Genomic DNA, 12,744 nt, shown 5'->3' on the forward strand with positions numbered 1-12,744 from the left:
GAGGAGAAAGGAGATCCGATCTGTCAGAGGCCTCTCATTACTACGGCAACATAGCTCACAGCCCAGCATTGCACCGATGCTAGTTGCCATGGTTTTACTGTTATTGTACTGGCAAAGGAATTACTCCACAAGCTACAAGGGGGAATAAAGAGTCCTTTTCATCTAGCGGCAACTAACCAGAGTTAAGTGTAAATGTGCTGGTTTTATTGGAGTTAGATTAATGAATATCGCCTAAAGCACTCAGAACTTTTAATGATTTGTACCAGCACGGTTGGGAAATAGCTTTACTTTAAAAAAAATTGGATGGAAACAGATTCAGTGTGTATTCAGGTGTCATTTCACTCAAACATTCAGCTGTTTTACAATTGGTTCACCTTCAACCCAATAATGAGATTCAATGAGGCCTGAACAATCTATGTTCCAATACTCATACTACCATACTATATGGAAAAACCAGGATTTCCTACTGCATCCGGTCGCATTTTGCACGATGCAAGCCAGTATGCTTTTCTGGCTATTCTGACCCACAATCCCCTGCACAGCATATATACTGTATATTGCTGTACAACATATTTTTAAATAACAAATGTAAAATTTGTATTATCATCAGATGTGACAGAGACAATAAAGCACTGACTCTTGAACCACAGTTGATCTCCATGTCCCTTCCAATAGGACTTTGACATGCACCTCAATAATAGAGGACACTTTTCTCAAAACAAACAGAAAAACGGTTCAGATGCAGTGAGTGTTGGATTGATAAGCGGATGTCAAATCAACAAAGCAAACAAGTCCTGTAGCGGCAGGCAAAAGAGTCCTAACAGGGACGATCAGACTCCAAATACAGAATGCTGAGCTACAGGTAAACACACGAGACAACCCGGCAAAGAGCTGAGAGAATGGACTGATACTGAGGGGCTGATTAGTTGGGGGGTAGGCCAGGTGAACAGAGTCAGTAGTGATGTCTCAATCGTAACTTAGATAATAATGTTTTATTGCCATAAATTCAAACAAAGGAATGATTTGAATGACAAACAGTTTCCTAGTACATCTGACTGTTACTGACTGAAATTAAATCAGATCCTAAACCACCCTTTTTTTTGTAATTATAACAACTGTAATTATAAAACATAAAGAAAATAAGTCAATGCAACAAACTGGAATTCTCCATTGATTTAATCACACTGAAAATAACGGAGTTATAACTTCAACAATTATTTTTGAGTTTGGATAAATTAATTGGAATTAGTCACAAATGTAACTTACTTCTTTTATTAAGTTGTGTTTTTAGGCTTTACAGTGTTTATTCTAATTTTTCTAGGGCGGAACCAACGTATAAAGAAGGTAAACGATTGGCTGAAAGCTTGGGTGACTTTCAGGCTCGTACTGATACGGCTCAACAGTCGCTCCATCAATGAATGATTTTCAACTTCTCATATTCATACTGGGACATGTTGGGAAGTTGTTCTCTGACCAGTATCCAGTACCAGTTTATCTCACTGTTGCTGGTCTAATCAGAGCCAGCCAGAGAAATGTTGACCAATAGGATGCAGCCAAGGGAACATGTGATCCATGTGCTGAGAGTGTGCTTGATATTGAGATCGGCGTACGCCGGAATGAGACTTTGTTGAGCTTGATATTAGCCGCTAGCTCCACCCGGGCCACTAACGTACCCAGAACCTGCTTCTAGCTTTGGACACAGACGTGATTTGATATCAATATGAAAACGGTAATATCTTTTATTAAAGTAATACAGTACTTTTAGATCAAATAAACAATGCAGTGATTTTCACAAGGTTGAATTACCTAAACCCAGAGCCTTAACAGTCACATAGTGTTTTTACACCGTTTCAACATGAATCGTAAAGAACGGAGGTCAAAACAGGGAGGCTGACTAAAATAAACACTGCAGACACTGATAACAGTGTCCGCAGTGTTAGATAGAACATCTCTGCTAATGGAGATAAATCAGAATTAGACTGGTATGGTCCTTTAACTTCTGGATGTGAAATACCTAAACTCCCCACCAGTCAGTTAGACCTGAAGAAGCCTCTTGGATGAGACGAGAAACATCTCCAGGAACCTGAAGCAAGTCCAGTTGTCTAAAGCTTTCAAAGATCACCAGGACCTGGATGACTGAGAACCTTCACAGACATGAAACATGGGTCATTAGCAAACTACTATCGAACTATTGACATGTGACTATATAGAGATCTACATCGTCCACAATATTGTTGACGATGTAGCTCTGGACCTTTGTGAAGGCAAACCAGACCAGCTGGGAAACTGAAACAATAGATCATCCTCTGGTTCGGTGCATGAACTAGACCTTTACGTGTGAATTCACCCAAAACTAGAAACAACTAGATGATTTAGTAGAGACTGAAGGACGGAAGCCATTTCCTTTCTTCCTCTCTGCCAAATATAATATCTACATTAAGAAAGTCTTTCTCAGAGGTAATGATGGTTAAAGGTGAAACATTTAACTTGCTGATTTTATTTTTTTCATTTCAAATTCTGAAAAAGATGGCTTAAACGATTCCCTCACATGAAGACCATCATCTTCTCACAGGGTTGTCGACCCCAAAGCCTCCTCCAGTGAACTGAGGATTGCTGCTCAGCTGAGGCAGAACTTCCAGATGCTCCACTGTGGTCGTGGTCCTCTGCTGGCTGAAGAGACAAATAGAGCTCCATGACATCAGAGAGCGAATACAACATCACTAAATCACATTAAATGCATTGTGCATATCGTACAAATCAATAATACAATGTTAAAATGTCTGGCTAAGATTGCAAAGATGTAAAACAAAGATAAACCTCACCTGTGGAGTTTTTTCTGGCTCAGGTACTTCTTCTTAATGTTTGCTAGCTCGTTAACTAATCTCTGATTCTCACTTTTGTACTCATTCATCTTTGAGTCGAGCATTCTCAGCTCTCCTATCAACGCCTGTGGAATCACAGTAAAAATCAGTAATATCCTTATAGAAACGCAAACAAGTACCATGTTTTACCTGAAATCAGTTGCTGCACCTGTTGTAATATAAATATATACACATATATGAATAAGAATGAATGACAACCTTAAGCTTTTTGGTTCTCTCTCTGATGAGCCACTGGCACTGCTGGAGCTGCTCAGCGGCCTCTGGACCTGGCTGTCGGGCCAGGATGTGCTTCAGCTCCACATACAGCTTCTCCTTTTCCTTGATGGGGAAATAGATGGAAGGATGATTCAACAGATGCAACAGAGTGAGTGTTAATCAGTGTTACTAGGTGGGATATGGCATTCTTGATGCTACCAAAGCAAAGGACCCCTTGGCAGATAGTGACACGGTGGAGGGACCCCCTATTACATATCGTATGAAATTGTGTTGCTGCTTAAACCGGGCCAATAATAATGAGTTGCACTACACATTATTATTGACCTATAGTGCCATGTATAAAAGTACTGCAATTATGTATGTATGCCATGCCAAAATAATGTTGATAGATATATTTATAGAACATGATTTAATCCTATATTGGCATAGCTGTATACATGTTAATGTGTATTTTTTTTTACTTTTGGAAGAATAAGGGAACCCTGTAGTAACTCTGCGGAGCCCCTAGGGGTCAAGGACCCCCTGTTTAAGATCTCTCTACCAATGTATAAGAGATAACATTCCTTTTTGTAATCTACACTTGAAATGACAAGGCAATACAAACATGTTACCCATTGGTGTTTAATTTTTACGTCGTATTTAAGATTTCTTAAAACTTTTTTTTTTTTAAATCATTTCAGCTAAATAGATGGATGATGACAATCTCTAAATTATTATTGTTGGACAAAGGGGTCAGCCTATAGCTATCGCATCTCAGTGTTAGCATCCAAGCAGTTGATGAAATAATTATTTCCACATTTGAACACAGTTACACAGGAATGGTTTTCAAACCAGCTCCTTTTTCAGTGCCATTGCTTCCTCAGTGTGTGTGTGTGTGTGTGTGTGTGTGTGTGGTGTTTACCTGTAGCAGAAGTTCCTGTTCCTCAAGATCTTGTGTTTTGGTGATCAGCCTTTTTTGTAAGGCCTGAATCTTCTGGATGAGTTCGTATTTGCCCGGGTCACTACCCTGCAGGGGGAGAGTTATTTACCAAATGTCAATGGCCCGATTTGAATGATGAGATTAAATAGTGACGTTAGCGATGGCAGCGTTCAACGTTCAACATCATGCTGTATAGAAGAAGACTTGAAACTAGAGATTGCGATATTGAGATAAACTCATGTTTACAACGTTTTCTGAGATAATAAATCACGTGAGAATGAGGGTCATTTTCTCATCGATTTCCATGCAATCAGACTTCTATTTACATCCAGAGGAGTCACCCCCTGATGGCCAGCAGAGAGAATGCAAGTTTAAGGCACTTCAGTTTTGGCTTCCCTTTTCAGAACCAGATGGTGCCATCAGAGTAGATCGAGGCCTGTGTTGTAACAGCTTCAACCTAATTCACGCAGACACTCGTAAACTTGCACTACACCTCCAGTCGCCTCCATCGGTGGATATTTATGGGCTTCAGCTGTTCCTCGAGGACGCTGTTCCTGGTTCTCTCTCTGCGCAGCTCCCTCTGCAGGTGGAACAGCTCTCGCCTGCGACACAGCAACTCAAGGGTATTTCACACAGTTCTCACAGACAACATTATCTAAACAAGTAAGACTGTTAGAATTTGTCCCATAATGTAGTTCACTGAAGGCATGGTTAGGCAGATAGGTAGAACCATTATTGCCATCATTTTATCCTGTTAGACATTTGTGCGACATTCTCACAAATTAGCATATGAGTTCTTGAGATATAAGGATGTTTTTGGTAAATCTGAACAAAAATGTGCTCAATGTGTTCCTTAGATATTCATGTTCACCCATATGGAGTGAACGGACAGACAATCTGAAAACATAAATCAGCTGCTGTCCCCGGTGTGGAGGCTTAAAAACAGACATAAGGAAGCGATAACAAGTTTTAGTTTTACTATGGAATAGTTCTTCAATGGAAAGTTTTAACAGAAAAGAGTTTACTAAGGTTTTGGAAGCTTGTGGTTCAAAGGAAGTCGTATACCTCTGATCTGGATCTCTACATTTTGTGTTGTCTTTCGTACTCTAAACCTTGCACTTTGTCACCACTCATTGTTTCTCCATCCTGTCCTCCTTCTCTCCAAATTATTCACTTCAATCAACTCAATGCTGACTGTCTTTGTTCAAACTCCTCCACTTCATGTTTTCTTTACTCTGCCCTCCTCTCTCTTTTACCTCAGGTCCTCTGTGTTGGGTAGAGTCCTGTCCAGGATGCTCTTCTTGCGCCGGAGCCTCTGGATCTCCAGTTTGAGCAGGCTGATGTCTTCCATCCGTTGGTTGTAGTGGAAGTCCCCCTTGCTCAGGATCGACTGCTGGATCCTGATCTTCTCATACAGGAGTGCACTCTCATGGTTGCGTTGTAGCAGCTGTTTGCCCAGGCTGTCTCGTTCTCTGATCACCTTGAGAGAAATTTAGCCAACGAATAATCAGATACTCGGCATGTCATTTTATGTCCCTATTTCTTTGTGTCTACCTCCTTGTCTGTCTTTACCTGTTCCAGTTGTTTCTTCTGTTGGACCTGCTCAGCATCAGCGTCTGCTATAATCTTCTGCAGTTTTTGCTGTTCTGCTTTCTGACTGTCAACACGCTGCTTTGTTTCTTCCAGTTGGACTTTCATCGACTGCAGCTCCCCCTGTTGGAGGAGGAAGCAAAAAAAAAAAGAGTGATCTTTGGCTTGAGTGGCTCAATGGTTCCCAGGAATGGTTGACAAGGCAACCTTCAACAAATATACTTAGTAGTCATACATGGGGGAAAATTTGACATAAACATGTATTTATGTAGCTTTTGTCCAAATGATGATGAGGAATTTAAAACTACACTCCACTATGAACGGATGAGGCAGCCTGGAATACCTTGAGGATCTCATTATCCTTCTCCAAACGCTTGTGTTCATGCTGATCCTTGGAAAGGGCAAGCTCCTTCCCAACGATCTCATCTCTCAGCCGGGTCACCTGGTTGGTCATGGTCTTCATCTTCCTCTTCATCTCTGCAATTTCTTCCTGAAGCCGAGAGTCAGGCAGTAGAGGAAAGGAATGAAAGAGGGTTATATGCAACAATATCTTATATACATATAGAGCAAAGAAGTGCAGTAATTGGTCAAAAAGTGAATAGAAGTTGTGGGAAAGTACCTTACCTGTCACCCAACACTGTGAGAATATTTAGCCCCCTTTCACACCAGCATATACAGAATATAAACACAAGCGTGTACTAGCCTGGTGAATGTTTGTGATATGACACTATAAATAACATTTAACTGATTTGAAGGAACTACATGAATACATAAAACTAGATTGTGTGGTTGTATGCCTCGACCAAGCACTCAAGTTGCAGTTCACATTCATTTATGTCCAAAGTGGCATCAGTTTGTAATTTTATCCTTTTATACATTCATGTGAAATTGTCATAATGTGTTATGGCCAAAAAATATTTTTTGAGGTCACAGTGACCTTTGACCACCAAATTTGGTGGCCAAATTTGGTGGCCAAATTTGAAGAAATTCTCTCCTGACATGTCTGAGGTTTACAAGAATAGACTGTACATCGGTAGCTACCTTGTGGTGAAATGTAAACTTGGACACGAGGACAGAGGCAGTACTGAACCTCCAACCCTCTAATAAGTGGACGGCCTGCTCTACATCCTGTACCAGCTGTGCTTTCATACCTGAGCCTCGATGACGTTTTTGCTGTTGAGGTTCCTCTCAGACACAACGGACTCCAACAGGTTCTCTTGAAGTTTGAGCTTGGACTCTGCCTCAGCGACCTTCTTCTTGCAGTCAAATATCTCCATCTCTCTGACTTCAACATCATTAACTTTTTGTTGCATCTGTGCAGCAAAGAAAAGTTATCCTCCGCCATGTCAAGCTTGAAGACATGTCCCCCAACATTCTGATGACAAATAGCTTCAAATCATTGTGTAATATTAAAATCAACTCAAATAATGAAACACAATGAGCTAGCTGTTATCCATAACTTGCCTTCTGCATGAGGTTGCTGGTCTCGTTGATGTATCGGTCCCGTTCTTTCTCCAGCTGTTGGATCATCTTGCGCTGCTTCTGGGCCTCCTGGCGGAAGCCGTTGAGCTCATGTTCCAACGTCTTCTTGTCCTGCTCGAGGAGCTTCACAAGGCTCTGCTGTTTCTCCGCTGACACTGCAGCTTTGATCATGTTCTATTAAATGCACACATAGGCAGGAGCATTCGTAAATTATGATGAAATCTGTAAATAGCAGGATAAATACCCTGTGGGTGACTGCTGTTCTCCACTGTCCATATATACATCACGTATACCTGTTTGCACACATACCTTATTTAAGATGTCTCTCTCTCGGATCAGTTCGTCTATGGCTTTCTTGTCAGTTTCAACTTGCTTTTGGGAAGATTCAAGATCTATGGGGAGAGAAAAATGGGGACAGTGTGTATTGATGGTCAAAGTCTTGCATATTTTCATATGAAGTAGTTCTCTTTCATGTGCTATTTTGGCTATGGTTACATTTGTCTTGTCAATTCAACTGTTGTTTTCCGATCATGCCAGGACCAGGCAGCAACCTGCGCTTCTGAAAGTTGAAGCCACACTGAAGTGCTTTAAAAATTGCATTCTCTCTACTGGCCATCAGGGGGAGCGGAAGTCTATGAGAATATGCCCCTACTTCTGACTTGATTTATTATCTCAGTAAACATTGTAAACATGAGTTTATGATCTCAATCTCTAGTTTCAAGTCTTCTTCAATCCAGCATGATGTTCATTTAATAAATGATGGTCCATTTAGAGTCAAACAGACCAGAAAGCAGGGGATGCTTTAGGGCGGGGCTTACCTGGTGATTGACGAGTTGCTACCATGGCATCGGTACCGATGCAATTGCAATACCAATTAGCTACAAAGATGACTTTACAATTAGCTGTAAAGTTGACGGCTTCACACCAGAATCCAGATGGATCCAGATCCAGCAAGGTTGCTGCTCGGGGTGCCGTTCTGCTGTTTGTGTTAGTCAGATCCACCCACCTCTCCCCCGCAGTCCAAATATGGTCACTTCCGTTATAAAAATAAAAGATGGCAACAGCCAATATCCAAGATGGCGACGGCTTAAATGCCAGACTCAAGGCTTCAAAACCGTATAAAAATATATGCACACATGCTTATACTTGTATCAATGTTTTTTGGCAATAATATGTAATATATTGTTTCATATTGTACTGCAAATGCAGGGCCTTGTGCATGCACATTTACATAGAAATGCATTGGTGCATGTACATGCCACATACATTTATATGGATCTAGATTGTGACTGATGAGCTCACAGCCAGGGAACAAGCCAGGCAGAGAACGACTTTAGAGAGGATGACGGTTCATGTGTGTATGATAAAGCATGCCAAGCTCCTGTACCTTTCTCCAGACCAGCGATCTGAGCTTTCAGTGTCTCCCTCTGCACATCCACGTCAGCTTTCTGATCCTCCAGCTGGTGGAACATCTTCTGGATGACTTCTCTCATCTTTGTTTGTTTGGCAATCTCCTGCCGCATCTGAGTCACCTCCTCCTCTCTCATCTGACAGGTGGGAGAGGAGGAGTTGTGTGAAGCATTACACAGAAGTAGCAATGTTAGTCCCATGACTTCCATTTAAAACACGGAAGGTACCACAAGTAATGTCTGCACAGCTGAAACTCTTAAATACGCTGTTGTTGTATGTTAAATAAGGTGTGGCAAACGTCAGCTATCTACAGTATAAGGCCTAACAAGGCAAGATCAATGAGTATATATATATGCCCCTTATTATATATACACATGTAACTAAGAGGCAGAGGTGTGTCTCAGGTGTGTGTGTGTGTGTGTGTGTGTGTGTGTGTGTGTGTGTGTGTGTGTGTGTGTGTGTGTGTGTGTGTGGACCAACGTGTACCTTGAGCTCATTTGTGTTCTGTTGATTTGCCAAGGAGAGATGTTCTTTGACTGAAGAGAGCTGCTCACACTCCTGCAGCAGCTTGCTGTTCTTTATTTGCATCTGCTCCAACTCCCTGGTAGATCGCTCATGTGACACCTGGCACAGTCAGGGAAGGGAGTGAGGTAGGGGAAGAAATTATGTTCATTATGAATGTCAAGGTGTGTGTGTGTGTGTGTGTGTGTGTGTGTGTGTGTGTGATCATTTCAAATCAACGTCAATAAAAGTCGGCTGGAGCTCAAAGCGCATCGTGTGGACTCTAGGAATGGGACAATATAGGCTTTTATCACGGATTGGATAAAAAACACTCACAATAAGTTGATGGGGGAAAGTTTCCATTATCAATCATCATCAATGTCGTCACATGGGTGAAGTAAAAAGCTGACTAACTTGTTGTTATGGTAGAGTGAGAAATAGTGAGTTGAGACTCAGATATGAAGGAGCCCTGTAGACACATTAAACATGAGACACCCTCCAGTGGGTGGAATGATTTTACATATTTTCCGTTGGAATATAAACTAGAGTGTAAAACACCAGAGCCTCCGTACTCTGAACCAAGACAGCAAACGTTACTTACTTTTTCGACTTTGACAATGTCAGCACAGAGAAGAAACGTTCCTTCCGTTTTACCTTTCACAATAAAAGCCTGAGACAAAGACTGCGTAAATGTTTACCAGATAGAACCCAAATTCAGCATTTCTGTGAAGAGAAACTGAATCAAATATATTATAGTAACTTAGAAAATACAACAGTTTAGCTCAGACAGACTGCTCTGGGTCAATAGGAGCTTGCTAATTGCTCCTCTACCTGCAATAATTTATTCAACCTTTTATTGAACAAAGTGCTGAAATCATTCCTTTTTTTTATGAGTAATATTAGTATTTCATATTCACGTTGTTTCTTTGTTGTGACCCTGGTGTGTAAAGCACTTAGTGGTTATCCATCCTGCAGGGAAGGATGGGAAGGTTCTTCCCCAAGTTGTTAAAACTCCAGAGGTTGTTAAATGGTTAAACGAGTAAGAAAATAATGTGAGTCATTTGCGATGGCCTTTATATTCACCAGATCTCAGACTGAATATTGATATTATAGCAGCTGGCCTCCTGAACAGTAGACTCCAGTGCTCACCTTCAGTTCCTTCAGCTGCTGCTCCAGTCTCTGCTGCTCCTCTTTGGCCCTTTGGCCTTGCAGATTCAGAGTTTTTATTTCCCCCATCTTGGCCTCCATGTCGACGTGCAGCTGCTTCGCCTCCTTATCCAGCTTCTCCTTCAACCTCATCTCCCGTGAAATCTCATTCTGTTGTACCTGGAGCTCCTGCTGGAGCTGGATGTAGACACGCAGAGCAGCAACAACTTGGCATCAGAGCTCAATGTATTTTCATCCTATTATTTGTGAGCATCCACATCCCGAGTCACAGAAATTCCCACCACTGTTTTCAAAATGTGACATAATCAGAAATACAGTAAAAAGTCTTTACTGGCTATAAGAATTTTCCACTTATATACCTGAGAAATATTCTCTGAGGCACTATCTCGCTGGGCCTCTAGCTCCTGCTGGGTTGCGGTCGCCTTGTTTAGTTTTTCTCTCAGACCCTCCACGGATGTCAGCAGTCCATCCCTCTCCTTAGTCAACTCCTCAGTTAATTTGAGTAGATCACTAAAAAAAAAACAGATTACAGTTGGTTCCATCCCTACAGTATCCACATAATAAATGATGCAGAGCACGGGGGGGACGATTGGCTCACGTATGCTCTTGGACATTACAGGAGCCAGTTTGTTCAGCCATTTTCATCAGGTTGGCGACTTCTCCTTTTAAATTCCTGATGGTCTCTTTGTCCGTCTTCTCTTTATCATGAGCACCATCAAGCATTTTCCAAGCTTTATCCAGCTCCTACAGAGTAAGCAATGCAACACCTTAGCAAAACTTTGTTGAGTTAATAGAATCTCAGATTATATAATACTAATACAACGTTCTATACCAAACACCACATAACTCCAATCATTTGCATTCCTTCATTTTATTAATAAAGGAACTAATAAATGGTGTTCTGGTAATATACCCTCTTTAGTGAAGTAATTGTTGTCTCATCTTCCTGGGTAAGTTTCAGGGCAGCGGCGACTTTAGTTGAGGTGGACACAACTTCTGCATTCAGCTCCCTGCATTTGGACATCAGCCTCTTTTCATTCTCTTGGGATTTCTTCAGTGCATCGATGAGCTTCTCGTACTCCACCCGGACCGTGTCCATGTCCAAGGACTCAAACATGTCCTCTCCTGCTGGTGTTGTCTCCTGGAAATACAGCAGAGCCACATGCTACAAGTGACAGGCTGTGAGAAAGCAAGGCCCTGGCAATGTCGGTGCCTTAGGCCAGATGTTTGATTGTATAACAGCAATTTGTGCAATAAATGATAATAATAGCAATAATAACAATAAAAGAACTGTTAACAAAAATACAAGAAAATGCAAAAAAGCGCAATGATAGATTTCCATTTCATATTCAAACATACCTTGACTGTAAAACGAGCCTTGCTTCGATATAATAAACAATAAATAAAGGTATAGGTTATGTAGGCTACAATATATGATAATACATATGATACCGGTTGCTTGCATCACGTCATGATAGCAGACAGCGTTCATCATGACAGTTCAGGGGGTGCAAAATTGAAACAACATGTCATCATTTTTGAGACTATACTTTAAGTCCAATGTGTTGTTATGACATTCACCTTTGTTTAAACAGAAAATGAGATACTCAACGCAAACTAAGAATTGATTTGATTTGGTCTTTTTGCTAATTAATTGCCTATCAAGAAGATAAATATTATTAATCCAATTATTTTTATTAGGAACATAGAAACACAGTATTGTCTAATCAGAAACCAAACCTGCCTGTCTTCATGTCTCTCTGTAAATCCTACCTGGAATCTAAACTACACAAACCCTAAAGCTGTGAAAACCAGAACCTTGTGTAATTTGATTTTGTTTGCTTTGCTCTTCTCTGTATTGTGTCCAATGCACTGCCTCCAACTGTTGCTGTTCCCGATGTGACTTTCATTGTATAAATAAAGTTGGGAAAAAATGAAAATCACAAAAAAAGCGTTTTATTACCGTAGTGTAGAGGTTCTAACCGGTCTAAGCGGTGCCCAAAAACACGTAGAGGGCTAGTAGCCGAAACGTGCTAGTTAGCTAATTGGTTGCTGTCTCACGTCTCTTCTCAGGCTGTCTCTCTCAGACACGTCTCTCCCCAGGATGTCAGTCTGTCTCACCCCCTCAGGGTCGCTACAGTAGCTTGTAGTTAATACACACACCAGCGTAATAACGGTAGCCGCATGCTCACACTTCACTAATACGTCAGATGAGCTTAATGAAACGCGTACTTTGCTGACGATAACTTGTTAACGCTTTATCCAGCGTCGTGTTAAATAATGTTAAAAGAAAAGAATGTTCCATCAACACCAACGTTGAGTTGCCTTGTTAACATTTTGAGGAAGAGGGAGAGCACTTACCTCCATTGTAAGAATTGAAAATCCAATATATAACAGGTGAATCCTCTCACCTAGCGTTACATTTGTTAAAACAATCGAGCTGTTGGCAGAGGTTGCTGGGCAACCGCAAATCTCGCGTGAGAAGGCGCCTCTGGTCCGTTGGGTGTGAGATTACAGCTCACAGTGAGACATGATAACAACATGAACTATGTAACTATGGAAGTTAAAATGTACAGT

At 41.2% G+C, this 12,744-nt stretch overlaps 1 protein-coding gene across 1 annotated transcript; it reads right to left on the reverse strand.

Annotated features, from left to right (window-relative positions):
- Positions 1–2,267: 2,267 nt before the first annotated feature.
- cfap58 (cilia and flagella associated protein 58) lies at positions 2,268–12,595 on the reverse strand. Its single transcript, XM_084028581.1, has 18 exons — positions 12,529–12,595; positions 11,081–11,308; positions 10,766–10,911; positions 10,527–10,677; positions 10,150–10,344; positions 8,986–9,123; positions 8,477–8,636; positions 7,399–7,481; positions 7,072–7,263; positions 6,759–6,920; positions 5,951–6,097; positions 5,590–5,730; positions 5,274–5,497; positions 4,511–4,619; positions 4,000–4,104; positions 3,081–3,200; positions 2,823–2,947; positions 2,268–2,670 (listed from the first exon to the last, which is right to left on the reverse strand). The coding sequence occupies exons 1-18, from the start codon at positions 12,532–12,534 to the stop codon at positions 2,559–2,561; spliced, it is 2,544 nt and encodes an 847-aa protein (XP_083884707.1). The 5' UTR covers positions 12,535–12,595; the 3' UTR covers positions 2,268–2,558.
- Between the last annotated feature and the right edge of the window lie 149 nt (positions 12,596–12,744).

The sequence above is a fragment of the Eutrigla gurnardus genome (genome assembly GCF_963514095.1).
Source record: "Eutrigla gurnardus genome assembly, chromosome: 15".
NCBI classification, from domain to species: domain Eukaryota; kingdom Metazoa; phylum Chordata; class Actinopteri; order Perciformes; family Triglidae; genus Eutrigla; species Eutrigla gurnardus.